This window comes from Lacerta agilis, chromosome 5, assembly GCF_009819535.1.
Source record: "Lacerta agilis isolate rLacAgi1 chromosome 5, rLacAgi1.pri, whole genome shotgun sequence".
Taxonomy (NCBI): Eukaryota; Metazoa; Chordata; class Lepidosauria; order Squamata; family Lacertidae; genus Lacerta; species Lacerta agilis.
In genome coordinates this window covers 4,836,252-4,850,015 of record NC_046316.1, presented here as the reverse complement: position 1 = coordinate 4,850,015, position 13,764 = coordinate 4,836,252, and the positions used below count along the sequence as shown (strand labels likewise).

At 42.5% G+C, this 13,764-nt stretch overlaps 1 protein-coding gene across 4 annotated transcripts in view; it reads left to right on the top strand.

Moving 5' to 3' along the window:
• Positions 1-13,764, top strand: part of PCLO (piccolo presynaptic cytomatrix protein) — a 210,169-nt gene that overhangs the window by 129,732 nt on the left and 66,673 nt on the right. For all 4 annotated transcript variants that reach the window (XM_033148343.1, XM_033148342.1, XM_033148341.1 and 1 more), the window contains exons 8-9: positions 4,058-4,139; positions 7,170-7,295. In XM_033148343.1, coding sequence (XP_033004234.1) covers positions 4,058-4,139; positions 7,170-7,295 — 208 coding nt within the window. The remainder of the gene's footprint in view (positions 1-4,057; positions 4,140-7,169; positions 7,296-13,764) is intronic.

Here is a 13,764-nt window from a genome sequence, read left to right as displayed (position 1 = left end):
TCTCTGCTTTTTAAGATGCTGTCTAGATTTGTCATTGCATTCCTCCCAAGAAGCAGGAGTCTTTTAATTTCGTGACTGCTGTCACCATCTGCAGTGATCACGGAGCCCAAGAAAGTAAAATCTCTCACTGCCTCCATTTCTTCCCCTTCTATTTGCCAGGAGGTGATGGGACCAGTGGCCATGCTCTTAGTTTTTTTGATGTTGAGCTTCAGACCATATTTTGCGCTTTCCTCTTTCACCCTCATTTAAAGGTTCTTTAATTCCTCCTCACTTTCTGCCATCCAGGTTGTGTCATCAGCATATCTGAGGTTGTTGATATTTCTTCCGGCAGTCTTAATTCCGGTTTAGGATTCAACAAATTTAGGATTTAACAAACTTAGTGGGTCTCTAAGGTGCTACTGGAAGGATTTTTTTTTTTAATTTTGTTTCGACTACGGCAGACCAACACAGCTACCTACCTGTAGTGTAAGCAGAGATTGTAATAGTAAAACTCTTCCCATTCATGTAAAAACTCTTCCCATCAAACTCTTCCCATTCATGTAAGTGTGAGGCAGCATTTGAGACCCTCTTTCCCTGAGATGGTCAATGGGAAGAGGTTTAGCAAACCCATGTGCCACAATACCGTCATTCCTTAGATCAGCAGTGGATACTCGGGGACAAGATGGCAGAAACTACAAAGTTCCTAAACTGTTTTATAGATTTTTAAGTATAACAGAAAGGGTGAAAGAGAGGTTGTGTAACTCACCACTTCAAATGGCTCCATCCTAACACAGATTTTCTCCTCTCCTGCTTTTTGTTTGTTTGTTGTGTATATTAGTACAAGCATTTGCTTGCAATGTTTACTTAGACCCTTAAACTCCTCTCAAAAATCATAGCACACGGGCTGTTAAATAGCAGATAGCAACTTTTAGTACATGCTTCATATAGATTGTTTTCAACCATTAAGATGTTAGCTATCAAGTTTGGCAAGGGTCTCTTGTAAGGTAAAGGTAAAGGGACCCCTGACCATTAGGTCCAGTCGTGTCCGACTCTGGGGTTGCAGTGCTCACCTCGCGTTACTGGCCAAGGGAGCCGGCGTACAGCTTCCGGGTCATGTGGCCAGCATGACAAAGCCGCTTCTGGTGAACCAGAGCAGCGCATGGAAACACCGTTTACCTTCCCGCCAGAGCGGTACCTATTTATCTACTTGCACTTTGACATGCTTTCAAACTGCTAGGTGGGCAGGAGTAGGGACTGAACAACGGGAGCTCACCCCGTCGCGGGGATTCGAACCGCCCACCTTCTGATCAGCAAGCCCTAGGCTCTGTGGTTTAGACCACAGCGCCACCCGCGTCCATTGGTCTCTTGTAACACACATCAAATTTTTAAACAGTGCAGGGTAGTCTCCATACTGTTTAAACTCCAGTGGTGCCTCTTACTCTAACCCTTGAGATTGCAATGGTTTAAATTGCAAGTGATGTAAATTGATTTAAATATGATTCCCATCACTTCGGGAAATATGTTTGCCATTTGCAGTTTTGTCTGTCAGCGCAGGTTGATGATGAAAGAGGACACAGTACTGAACTTCTCCTTCTCTATGGCTCCTATTACAGGCACAGGAGCCATCTTTCAATTTAGGAATTAACAGCCCTTCCAATGTAACTCCTTACAGCTGTTATTCCTCTACTAAGGAAGAACAGGGTTACAGTACTTTGTCTAAGCTTAACAACTGAGCCTATTAAATAAGTCACCATCCATCTCTGCTGCTGGTTTGCCTTGTGCCTTTGAGGGTTCTCCCCCTTTATTTGATTTTTATTTATAAGTTTTCAGTTACACACTCATATCATTTTCCATTCTTATACGGTAGTTATTTTGGACTTCCCACCCAGCATTCCATGACAGTTCTTTGCACATGTTAATTAACTGAATATACAATAATACCTTAACCTTATTTTCCACCTTCCCATAAACTTTGTAATGTCAACTGCTGGTCACAAGGCAACCCCTACCTGGGATTTATATTTAAAATCATTTTTTTATTTTTTTATTTTTTGTAAATATTCCCCTAAATACTCCCTTGAGTTTTATTTCTGTTGTGATTTTTCATGTGCTTCATTGTTAAATCACTCCAGATGTGTAAACACAAATAGCAGAGATACTGGGGCTTGGATGAAATGAACATAGCTGTCAACACTCCCTGCTGTTCCCCACTGCTATAATAGGGGAATTTCCCGCAAAAAAGGGGAAAAGGTTGACAGCTATGGAAATGAACCTTGTGTGGGCAAATGATACCCCAAAGCTTGAATGTAGCAGCAAAAAAATCTCCTGAGCCACATACCCACCTGCTTATTCACTAAGGGCAAGATGTATCTAAGGGTGGGTGGAGTCATATGGGATGAAGCAATCCTTCAGATACCATGGCCCTAGCTGCTTAGAGCAGGGGTCAGCAAACTTTTTCAGCAGGGGGCCGGTCCACTGTCCCTCAGACCTTGTGGGGGGCCGGACTATATTTGGGGGGGGGGGGGAATGAACGAATTCCTATGCCCCACAAATAACCCAGAGATGCATTTAAAATAAAAAGGACACATTCTCCTCATGTAAAAACACACTGATTCCCAGACCTTCCGTGGGCCAGATTTAGAAGGCGATTGGGCTGGATCTGACCCCCGGGCCTTAGTTTGCCTATCCATGGCTTAGGGCTTATATATATATATGTATATAATTTTATAAAAACAACAATCAACAAGAACAAACAAATACAAAACAATACAACCATAAAAAACAAACCTACAATAAAAACAGAAAAGAAACTTATTACTATCTCTAACTTCTATCCTTTACATTGTATCTTGACGTCCTCTCATCTCCCCTTCCTGCGTTCCTTGTCAATCATCTTTAGTAATTTCTTTACATCTTAAAAAAATCTTATTTTACAATTAAAAAAAAATCATTAATCTTATCTAATATCTTAACTCATTCTCTTGCACTTCCTAAACACTTAACCTAACTCTAAATCTACAGTCTAGCTTTTCTTCCAAATTATATCTAATTTTCAATCATACAATAATTTTTAAGATACAGTTTAAATTTCTTCTACTCTTCTTCCACCGTGTCGTCCCTCTGGTCACAAAGTTTCCCAGTCATCTCAGCGAGCTCCATATAGTCCATCGTTTTCATCTGCCACTCTTCAATCATTGGGATTTCATGGTTTAGGGCTTTAAAGGTCCACATCAGAATTTTGAGTCAAGTCCCGAAGCAAACAGAGAAGCAGTGATACTGACATGGGAGAAATGTTACACATACAGGTGAAACTTGAAAAATTAGAACATCGTGGAAAGGTTTATTTCTTTCAGTAATTCAACTTAAAAGGCGAAACTAATATATGAGATAGACTCATGACATGCAAAGCGAGATATGTCAAGCCTTTATTTGTTATAATTGTGATGATTATGGCGTACAGCTGATGAGAACCCCAAATTAACAATCTCAACTTTGGGGTTCTCATCAGCTGTACGCCACATTCATCACAGTTATAACGAACGAAGGCTTGACATATCTCGCTTTGCATGTCATGAGTCTATCTTATATATTAAACTCCAGTAGCTAATGAAAACAATTATTTACATAAATGGACTTTTCCACGATATTCTAATTTTTTGAGTTTCACCTGTATATAGGAACGGAGCCCTTCACAGAAGCAAGTTTGGAAGGGTCTCAGTTTGGGGTGGTTACAAAAATCACCATGAGGTGGCAGAATATGGTTTATTGGAATTGACCTTGGTTGACCCAGCCTGCCACATCACACTGGCTTGTGGTCCTTGGTGCATCACTGAGGCATGACATCTCTGTTGCTGGTCTTATCCTCATGGGAGTGCCCTGGCTCCACATTCCTGCATGTCATGAAGGAACCAATCTCAAGCCTGATATAAAATCAGGATATCTTGCTGTGGGGGGGGGGGGTAGAGAGAGGGAGAGATTCCAAAAATAACATGTTTACTGGATTTTTGTTTTACTGATAAGTCATTGTGAAACAAGCATGTTCTGTCTTTAATTGGCCTGCACACTTTCTATTCCATAGATTATTGGGAAGCCTATTCAATACATCTTTCCCCATGCAAGGCTGAAATTGCCAAGGGACCCAAAGGACCACTCTGTTTCAGGTAAAGGAAGCAAGAGCATCTGGAGTCACAAGAATATGGGCTATATGGCATGCAAATGAAGTATGAGATGACTGTCTATCATATAGCAAGCAGTTGTTATACACTAAGGAGTCGGATAGAACAACCAATTCTATTCTTTGTGCATTGTGATTTAAGTTTAAATGCTAGTTGTTTTTTGTTTTCTATGAAATTATTTGCCTGTGGTAGCAAGGGTCTGTGTTGCTGCAGATCAGATTGCAAATATGCTCAGTTAAAAACATGCTCAACTAATTGCCATTCCTCAAGCTTTGAAGCAACTTGAAACGGTTTTATCTAAATGTATAAAATTCCCTTTGAAATGTTGTTTCTCCAACAAGAATTTTCATGATAATCAGAAGGTCAGAGTTTAAGAAGATTTCCTGTGGGATTCATTGAGCCTCTTGCTTATTGCTGACTGGTTTTCTAGCATAACGATCAACTCTCTGAAGAAAGGGAGGAAATAATAGAAATAAGAAATCTGCGCTTAGGTGTGGAAATTCAAATTCAGACATTTTTGGATGCTTCTCTCTTCTCACACTAAGGATCACTCTCCCAGTATATATACCTGAAGGTAGTTTATCGTGGGAATTTCCTTTTTCCAAAACCCCAGGAAACCTTCTTCTGCCCCAGCTGCAAGGAAACATGTCTCTCCCCTATCAGCCTCTACAGCCACAGCAGGAGCCACAACTGTCCCAACGGTTTGACTTCACCCCCGAAGGCGCACTCCTCCATTGTCCCCCGAGACAGACGGAGGCCAGCAACTTCACAGAACGTTTAATCACACAAGACATAACATATTTGGTTACTACCATAAATGTCACTTGAACACATTTGTCAGCAAAATATCCTGATTCGTGACAGGACAGGGGGAGACGGTGGAGGAGGAGAAGCGTTTGGGGTCCATGTGTGCCTTGTGATCTCAGATTCATGTGTTCAGAAGAACGTATGAGGGCAGGAAGGTCTGGAGGAGGTTTGCAAGTGTGTTGAGTGTGGCGGAATAATGCCTGCTGATGATTCAGGTTCATCATGGGTTAACCTATCACTCCCATGTTAGGTAGGTGTTCCCTGGGAGGCGGAGCTAGTTGGCATTCTAAAAGGAGGGGGAACAACCGTTAAAAGGCGGTTGGGGGTTTGGCAGTTGGGGGTGGAGGATTAGAGAGAGAGAAAATGAGAGGTTAGGCTTTGGGGAAGGGGAGGAAAGATCTTTACCATTGCTAAAGGGATGCAGGAAATATTATAACAAAGCTGAATTACACAAGAAGAAGATTTGTACCAGTAATAACCCGAGACATCCATGTTTTCAAGTTACCTAATAAAGTTAAATGTGCTTAACCGTTCGTTGAATCTGGCAGTGTATCAGTACCTTAAGAGGTGTGACTAAGAGGAGAGAACAAAGCTTTCCTGGGGAAGAGGAAACCGTTTGCTTCTTCTCCTGTCATACAGAGGGCTGGACAGTGAAGCCAAGTGTGCCACTTATTTGCCTAAAGGGAAGGCAAACTGCAGTAGTTGGGAACCCTTGTAGGGAGATCCCATAGGTGGCAAGAGGTTTTTAACCGTAGAGCCCTGAGGTACCCCAGAGACAACTCCCATATGAACACTGAAGGATTCATCCTAGTTGTCAGTGAAATTTAGGGAGAGTCACTGTTGGGGAAGCGTTGAAGGGGAGGGAATAGGATCCCTCACATATACCACCCCTGGTCCCCCCCCCCCGGAAAAACAACATGGATTGCACAAAAAAAAAAGATTGTCAGCAACAACTTTGTGGGTGCGCTCACACTTTGCTTACCATGTAAAATGAGCTCATCTCCAAAAAGGCCCATTTACACGCAGGTCTAAAAATGGAAGGTAACTTAAATGACTGCAAGCATTTAACTAAGAACAAACTTAGTTGGTCTCTAAGGTGCTACTGGAAGGAATTTATTTATTTATTTATTTATTTATTTATTTATTTATTGTTTTGACTATGGCAGACCAACACGGCTACCTACCTGTAACTTCAAGCATGTGCAGTTAATGCTGGAGGACGGCACTGAGCAATTAGCCTTTTATGACTTGAGGCTGTAATCACATTTATGATTCTGGCTTTTATCTCAGGGATTCCCACCCACCCACCCCCCACCCCAATATTGGGAACATTTACATTATAGACATTACAGGCTACATTAAGCATGCATGAATTGCTATCATATTAGTACTTAGATTTCTTAATATCTTTAGTGGAATAAAACTACCATTACAAATTTTGCTCAGATGAGAGATCTGTGAAATTTTATTCTGCTTTCTAGGACTATTCAGGGTTTTGACATTCTTTTGCTCAACTTTTATGAGGCTTTTTCTTCATTAAAAGAAATACAGCCATGGCTTGCCAGCCAATTAAAAGTTCATCTTGGTTTGGCATCTCACCTTCTTGACATCAACCACTTGCTTGTCTGTAGTTCATTTTGTATGATCATGGGCAATAACTAATAATGATATCTCTTGAGTAGACAAAGGATTACATAGCAAAACAAAGCTTGGTTTTCTTACATCAGTGAGCTGACAGATAATATTAATTCTTGCATCGCTTCTTGGTCTTTTGGCCAAGATCAAGTGTAGTGTGTGTATTAATTATTATACAAAATAGGGAAAAACTAGTTATTTAATTGTATTTACTATTTTACTGTGGTGGTTAAATTATTGTTTGTGTTTTACATATATTTGAATACTTTAGTAGAAAACCAGCAAGTAAGTGTGAAAATTGTATTGTATTTTAACATTCTGTTGGAAGCCGCCCAGAGTAGCTGGGGAAACTCAGCCAGATGGGTGGGGTATGTATGTATGTATGTATGTATGTATGTATGTATGTATGTATGAATAAATAAATAAATAAATAAATAAATAAATAAATATTATTATTATTATTATTATTATTATTATTATTATTATTATTAAATAGAGAAATATTGATAGCTACTGCTGCCTTCTTTCTATACATTTTTAATCCGTTTGTGCTTTTTTCCCACCTGGATGCAGGGAATGGACTTGGGATCCGAGTTGTAGGAGGGAAAGAAATTCCTGGAATCCATGGAGAAATTGGTGCTTACATTGCTAAGATCCTGCCTGGTGGAAGTGCTGAGCAAACAGGGAAACTTGTAGAAGGTAAAGTACTTACCCTGTCTTGTTCAAAGTTATTCAGGAAATGTGTGCAGAGATCACTTATCCTTGAGGTGAAACAGAGGGAGTCCTGGAAAATACAAGACAGGAGACCTAGTCGTTCCTCAACTATGGGATGGAAGGCTCTCCCCAGAGAGGTCTTGCCTGGTATCAAGAGTACTGGTAATTTTTCGCAGCCAGCAGAGGCATTTGAGTGCTCAGTTTTTTCTCCTGCTGCTTGTTTGTTCACCATTTTGGTGGCGGTCGTATTGATGGAGTTGCAGAAGAGGGGTTTCAGTTGTTGGGAACTGGTGAATGACCAGATTGCGTTTTTATTTGCATTTTGTTGTATGAGAGAGAGGGGCGGGAGATTTGAATAATAAATAAATATTAAATTGTTAAGGCAGCCAGCAAGATCAGCACAATGAAGTCCAAAACACAAAGAGCTAAGGAGCTAAATGAATCATGGGAAATCAGTCCCTCCCTTAAAGCTAACTGGGAGGGGGTTCAGATGGGTGGATGCAGGACATGGCTAAAACCTCTTTATGTGATGGGGTGGTCCCCACTGCCTTGAAATAGGCGGTGGTGTGAGCTCTTCTGAAGAAGGCCATCCTGGATCCAATAGTTATTGACAGCTGAACCCAGTTGCTAACATTATTATTATTATTATTAAATTTTCTATACCGCCCTATACCCGCAGCTCTCAGCACCCCTGTTGATTCTCCTTGATCTCTCAGTGGCCTTTGATATCATTGGCCATGCTACTCTATGGGATCAGCTTTGTGAGTTGGGCATGGGATGCCCAGTGTTGCAGTCATTCTGCTCTTACCTACAGAGCGATTCCACAAAGTAGCATTGGGTGACTTCCTTTCAGCCCCTCGGGAGTTGTTCTGTGGGGCGCCATGGGGCACTTTTTTGTCCCCAGAGCTATTCATCCTCTATCTACGAAGCCATGCAGATTGGTTACTGGGAGATTTAGCATACAGCTCCATTCCTCTGCAACATCTGAATCACGAGCTGCTGTGCAAGTCCTGGACTCATTAATGGGCAGGATAAGAGTCAACACACAGAGTAAACCACAGAGCCTAGGGCTTGCTGATCAGAAGGTCGGCGGTTCAGATCCCTGCGACGGAGTGAGCTCCCATTTTTCGGTCCCTGCTCCTGCCAACCTAGCAGTTTGAAAGCACATCAAAGTGCAAGTAGATAAATAGGTACCGCTCTGGCGGGAAGGTAAACAGCGTTTCCGTGCGCTGCTCTGGTTCTCCAGAAGCGGCTTAGTCATGCTGGCCACATGACCAGTAACGCGAGATGAGCGCCGTAACCCCAGAGTCGGACACGACTGGACCTAATAGTCAGGGGTCCCTTTACCTTTACCTAAGAGTCAACAAGCTGGATCTGAATCCCAAGACAGAAGTTTTGTGGGTTCCTGGCTGTGGATGGGCTGCACTCCCTCTGAAAGAACAGGTATATAGCTTGGGGCTACTCCTTGATCCAGCGTTGTCGCGGGATCTGGATTTCTCTTGAGTGTCTAGGACTGCCTTTTACCAGCTTTTGCTTGTTATTTCAGCTGCAACCATTCGTGGGCAGCGATAGCTTGGCAACAGTGGTCCATTCATTGAAACCTCTAGACTTGATTACTGTAGTGAACTTCACAGGGGATTGCCCTTGAATTAGATCTGTAAGCTAAAGCTAAGGCAAAATCCTGCACAGTTGCTTTCCGGGGCAAGCTATGGGCAACATGTGACACCTCTGATGAAAAGTGCCAACTTTCTCCTAAACTAGAATCAAGGTTTTATTATTGGTAGATAATTGATGTTTAGTTCTTGCTGGATTTTAATGCCTTAATACTGCTTTTATGACCTGTATTCTGCTTTATATTCTATTTCTGTAGTCCACATTTTTATGCTGGTATATTGTTTAGTTGTATTTTCCTATTTTATTGTCAGTAGGGACCTCCTTCTTTGGAGGTCTTTAAGCAGAGGCTTGACAGCCATCTGTCAGGAATGCTTTGATGGTGTTTCCTGCTTGGCAGGGGGTTGGACTGGATGGCCCTTGGGGTCTCTTCCAACTCTAGGATTCTATGATTCTTTGTTGATTGCAAGCTGCTTTGTAGAGGAAGTTGCTCAAAAAGCTGGGTATGAAAATAAAGGAATAGGTGTCATGGCAAAGATTGACAGCTGAGAACTTGCTCTGGCTGTAAGCAATGAAAGGGACTACAGGCTGGCCATAGATTGCATGCGCCATGTGAAAAGTAGACATGTGCAGACAAGTTTTGAAGGTTTCTCGGGAGACAAGCAGATTTTGTTTTGCCACTTTCTGCTTTCCTCCTTCCATTATTTTTCTGTGTTTGCCTCATCTCCCCTTAGCAGCTAATTGTCCCTGCGAAAAGTGATATTATAACTATCTATTACCACTGAGCTGTGTGGGGCTTTTGGCCTCTTGGTCTATTAAGGGGCAATTGCACTTCCAAAAAAATATATTGCCATTGAATCCAATGTACTAGCAAAATCTGGAGATTCTAGCACAGGGTATCTTTAAAGATTTATTTTTTAAAAAAAAAATCTCATAGGGTCATTGCATACTTTTAGTTCTTCATGGTTCCAAAAATTTTCTTTTTATCAAAGAAACTGTTTCTTTGATTCTTTCAAAGTTCTTAGAGCATTGTATTCTATTAATAGTGTGCTGGTCTTGGTGGAAAATACAATGCATTGCAAGCTACTGTGACAGAGTCTAGTCTTAAGGGCGAAATATCTATACTCTTTTCTTCTATATTTTAAGAATTGTCTGGCAGAGACATCTTGCAGTAGATTAATACAACCTGTTTGATGAGGCGTGTGGCTTTGAAAGATCAGAACATCTTGATATTTGCCAGTAGAACGTTTTCAAGAGGATACGTAGCCCTTTTAGTCTCTTGCATCTAAAGCAACAAGGATTCTTGAGGCACCTTAAAGACAAATGCATTGTGCACAAACTTCGCAAGGTGCATGAGGTCATCCAGAATTATAGATAATAATTTACATGGTATGTGTGTGTGCAAACAGTGAAGTCAGAAGGAAATGAAAATATTGCAGAAGGAGGAGAAGAGTATTCGGAAATCAGTTCGTTGCTTTAGGCTTCATTGTTATTTCAGCAACATTTTGGGAGGCTGTGGCTAATGATGAACAGACTGTAATGGCTTGTTGGTCTGTCAGTATAAAATTACAGTTTTTTTGTACCAGCCAAAACATTGTTTTGCCCCATTCTCTGGCTAAAGTAAGGCTCTCCTGTACGTACTTGGGGTTCACCCACACTTTGTCCCACAGTTTTCTCTGTTTGTCTCGCAATTTCCACGGGTCTGAGAGCTTTTTTCCTTTGTCCTGCCGCTTCCCCCAGGAAATCCCACAGTTTTACTGCTAAATTGAAACAAACGTCAATCTACAGGAGTCAGCTGGTCAACCCGATTGACGTTTGTTCCAATTCAGCAGTAAAGCTGTGGGTTTTCCCAGGGAAAGTGGCAGGACAAAAGTACAACCTGTTGGACCCATGCCTAGAAATCGCGGGACAAACAAAAATGAGGATGAGCCCTTAGAAGCCTTATAGAGCCAGTGTGGTGTAGTGGTTAAGAGCAGTGGGCTCGTAATCTGGTGAACCGGGTTCGCGTCTCCGCTCCTCCACATGCAGCTGCTGGGTGACCTTGGGCTAGTCACACTTCTCTGAAGTCTCTCAGCCCCACTCACCTCACAGAGTGTTTGTTGTGGGGGAGGAAGGGAAAGGAGAATGTGAGCCGCTTTGAGACTCCTTCAGGTAGTGATAAAGCGGGATATCAAATCCAAACTCTTCTTCTTCTGTAATGTTTGTAATGTTATGCCTTGGTGTTCCACAGCTGAATTTCCCAGCAATTACTGGTTAACAGTCACAAAATGAGCTGTGTAGTAGTTTGCTTTTCCCAGCAAGGCTGAAAAGTGATGGAGTTTCATATGGCAGGAATAATCTTCTTCAGCCATGTGTCTGGTAGCCCCTGATCTCTGCCGCAGCCCCATCAGCCACATAGGGCAGCCCTCTATGTGAGGGTCAGCTTGGCAAGCCACAATACGCAACGGGCAGGTTGCATTCGGCTCGGTGGGTCGCATATTCTTCAGATGAGTATCAGGCAAAATTTTAGCCAGTTTATTATTTGCAGCATATCCTTTCTCTCACGCTCAGTTTTCATTTTGTCGTTTGGCTGGCTTAATTTATGACTGCACTAGAAAGGGACAGGGAGGAATTAGCTCTTCTCTAATCTCCCAGTATTTGTCTTAGTGATTTATAGAGCTTACCTTTGCTCACTTTCCCCGCTCTCCTTCTCTGTGTACAACCAGGGAAGAGCCACCCGTCGAAATATCTCTGAAGTGCAGCCATGAATGTGACTCCCAGAAGAATCTGATTGTTATCCAGCTAAGTCTCCAGCCCCAAAGCAGATTGCATTATAGTCACGCGAAAAGCATTCTCTCGCTCTAAATTCCCCCCAGAAGGAGTCTGAAAACTGCTCTTGCATTCAGCTGTAAGTTTTAATTAATTGATACAGCTGTTAAGGGGTGCACTATCAGCATTCTAGTAAAGTAGTCTTTATTCTCATATTATGAAAGGCAATATGATACCTATATTTAGATATAGAAATCCTGTGTTGCAGGGGGTTAGACTAGACAGCCCTTGGGGTCCCTTTCCTCCTCTGTAATAGCTGTCCAGAAAACAGGAGGAGTTGTGTCAAACTGGGCACACTTGGACCTGGCATATTCTCTCCAGAGTTTCCAGGGAGGGGAGAGGAGCAACTTTTCATATCCAGTCTGGGCTCATCTGCATTTACCTTTGCCCTACACTTTCCAGGCTCAGGTCCACACTCAGGGGCATTCTTAGCCCCTTGGCTGCCCGGGGCGGGAAGCCAAGAGGCACCCCTGGGGGGCGGGGCGTCGCGGTGCATGTGTGCGTGCGTCGTGACATCATGACGCACGCGTCGCCCCGCCCCCAGGGCTGCCGGGCGGCAGCTTTGGGAGACTCCCGAAGCTGCCACCCGGCAGCCGCACCCCTTCGTGCCACGGCTGTTTTGTGACTTATTCCTCATAACAAATGGAATCCTAATGGGGAAACATATAATTTCACATGAATGATGAATCAGAAATTATATCTTCGTCTTTTGGACAGCCTAAAATGATCAATACTACTGCTTTAGTGTGATCAGCATCACCATCAACCTTGCCATAGGGCAGTGATGGCGAACCTTTTTGAGCCCGAGTGCCCAAACTGCAGCGGAAAACCAACTTTTTTATTTCAAAGTGCCAACACTGCAATTAAACCTGAATATCGAGGTTTTTAGTTAGAAAAAACTCCTACAGTTGTCCAAACATCTGCAGTCTTAAAAGTAAAACACAATAACAAAGTTTTCAATGTTACAGTTTTTTATTTAAAAAAAATAAACTCTACACGTGCATGTATTTTAGACAAAGGGATACTCAGCTTGTAATAATGATTATATGCCAGAACAACACCTGAAGGCTGACGTGTGGGGCTGGTATATACCAGGTTTCCCTGCCCCTCTGAGCCACTGGGAGTCAGGGAATCATTCACTCCAAGAATAGTATTGAAAATAGCAAATACAATCCTTCAAGGTGGTGGTGGGTTTTTTTTGGGGGGGGGGGGGGTTAATGCTCTCAAGCCACACTATTCTTTTAGAATCAAATTCTCTGCTTTCGGATGACTAAGCTCTGAATACAGCCTTGGGTGTATGTAACTTCTGTTTTAGATGCAAAAGTCAGAAGAGTTTTCAAAGGGAAAAAAATCACTTGAAGCTTAAAAATAAAATGCCATGTTAATGACAGTATATTAAAACACACTTTTTTTAAAAGCACCCTAGGTTCTTTAGGCTATCCTTACCTGGGAGCAAGTCCCACTGATGTTAATGGGGCTTACTTTTGAGTAGAGCTGTATTGGCTTTCCCTGTTACTGTTGTTTTTAACACTTGCTTCCTTCCCCCTTGCCATTAAAGAAGAGAACAAGATCTCGGCAGTAGTGCCTAAGATTAATCGCACATGTCAGGGGAAAGGGAGACCCACGCAATACATTGGGGGGGGGGCTTGCCTGCAAGGGCTTCCTTTGCTTTTATTTTGAAATGGGGCCTGAGCCCAAACAGTGGCTGGAAATCCCTTTTTCTTGAACTGCAGCCGACCCTTCTCTCTACCGAACAACCCCTCCTCAGCCTTTAAAACAGACATATAGATGTTCTGTAGAGCGATCCCAGCACAATCACTGTTTTTTAAGGAACAACACGATTCTCAACACGATTCTCCTTTATGGCGTCTCCGTTTGCGCCACTCTTTGTGCAAAGCTCTGAGCAGCAGCTCCATACCCAAACAAGACCAAAATAGGGCGTTTGTGGAGAGAAAAAGAAATTTATGGCCATTGCATTAAAGGCATTTATTCTGTCGATTGCTCCTGCTTCACCCCCCCCCCCCCGAAAAACCTA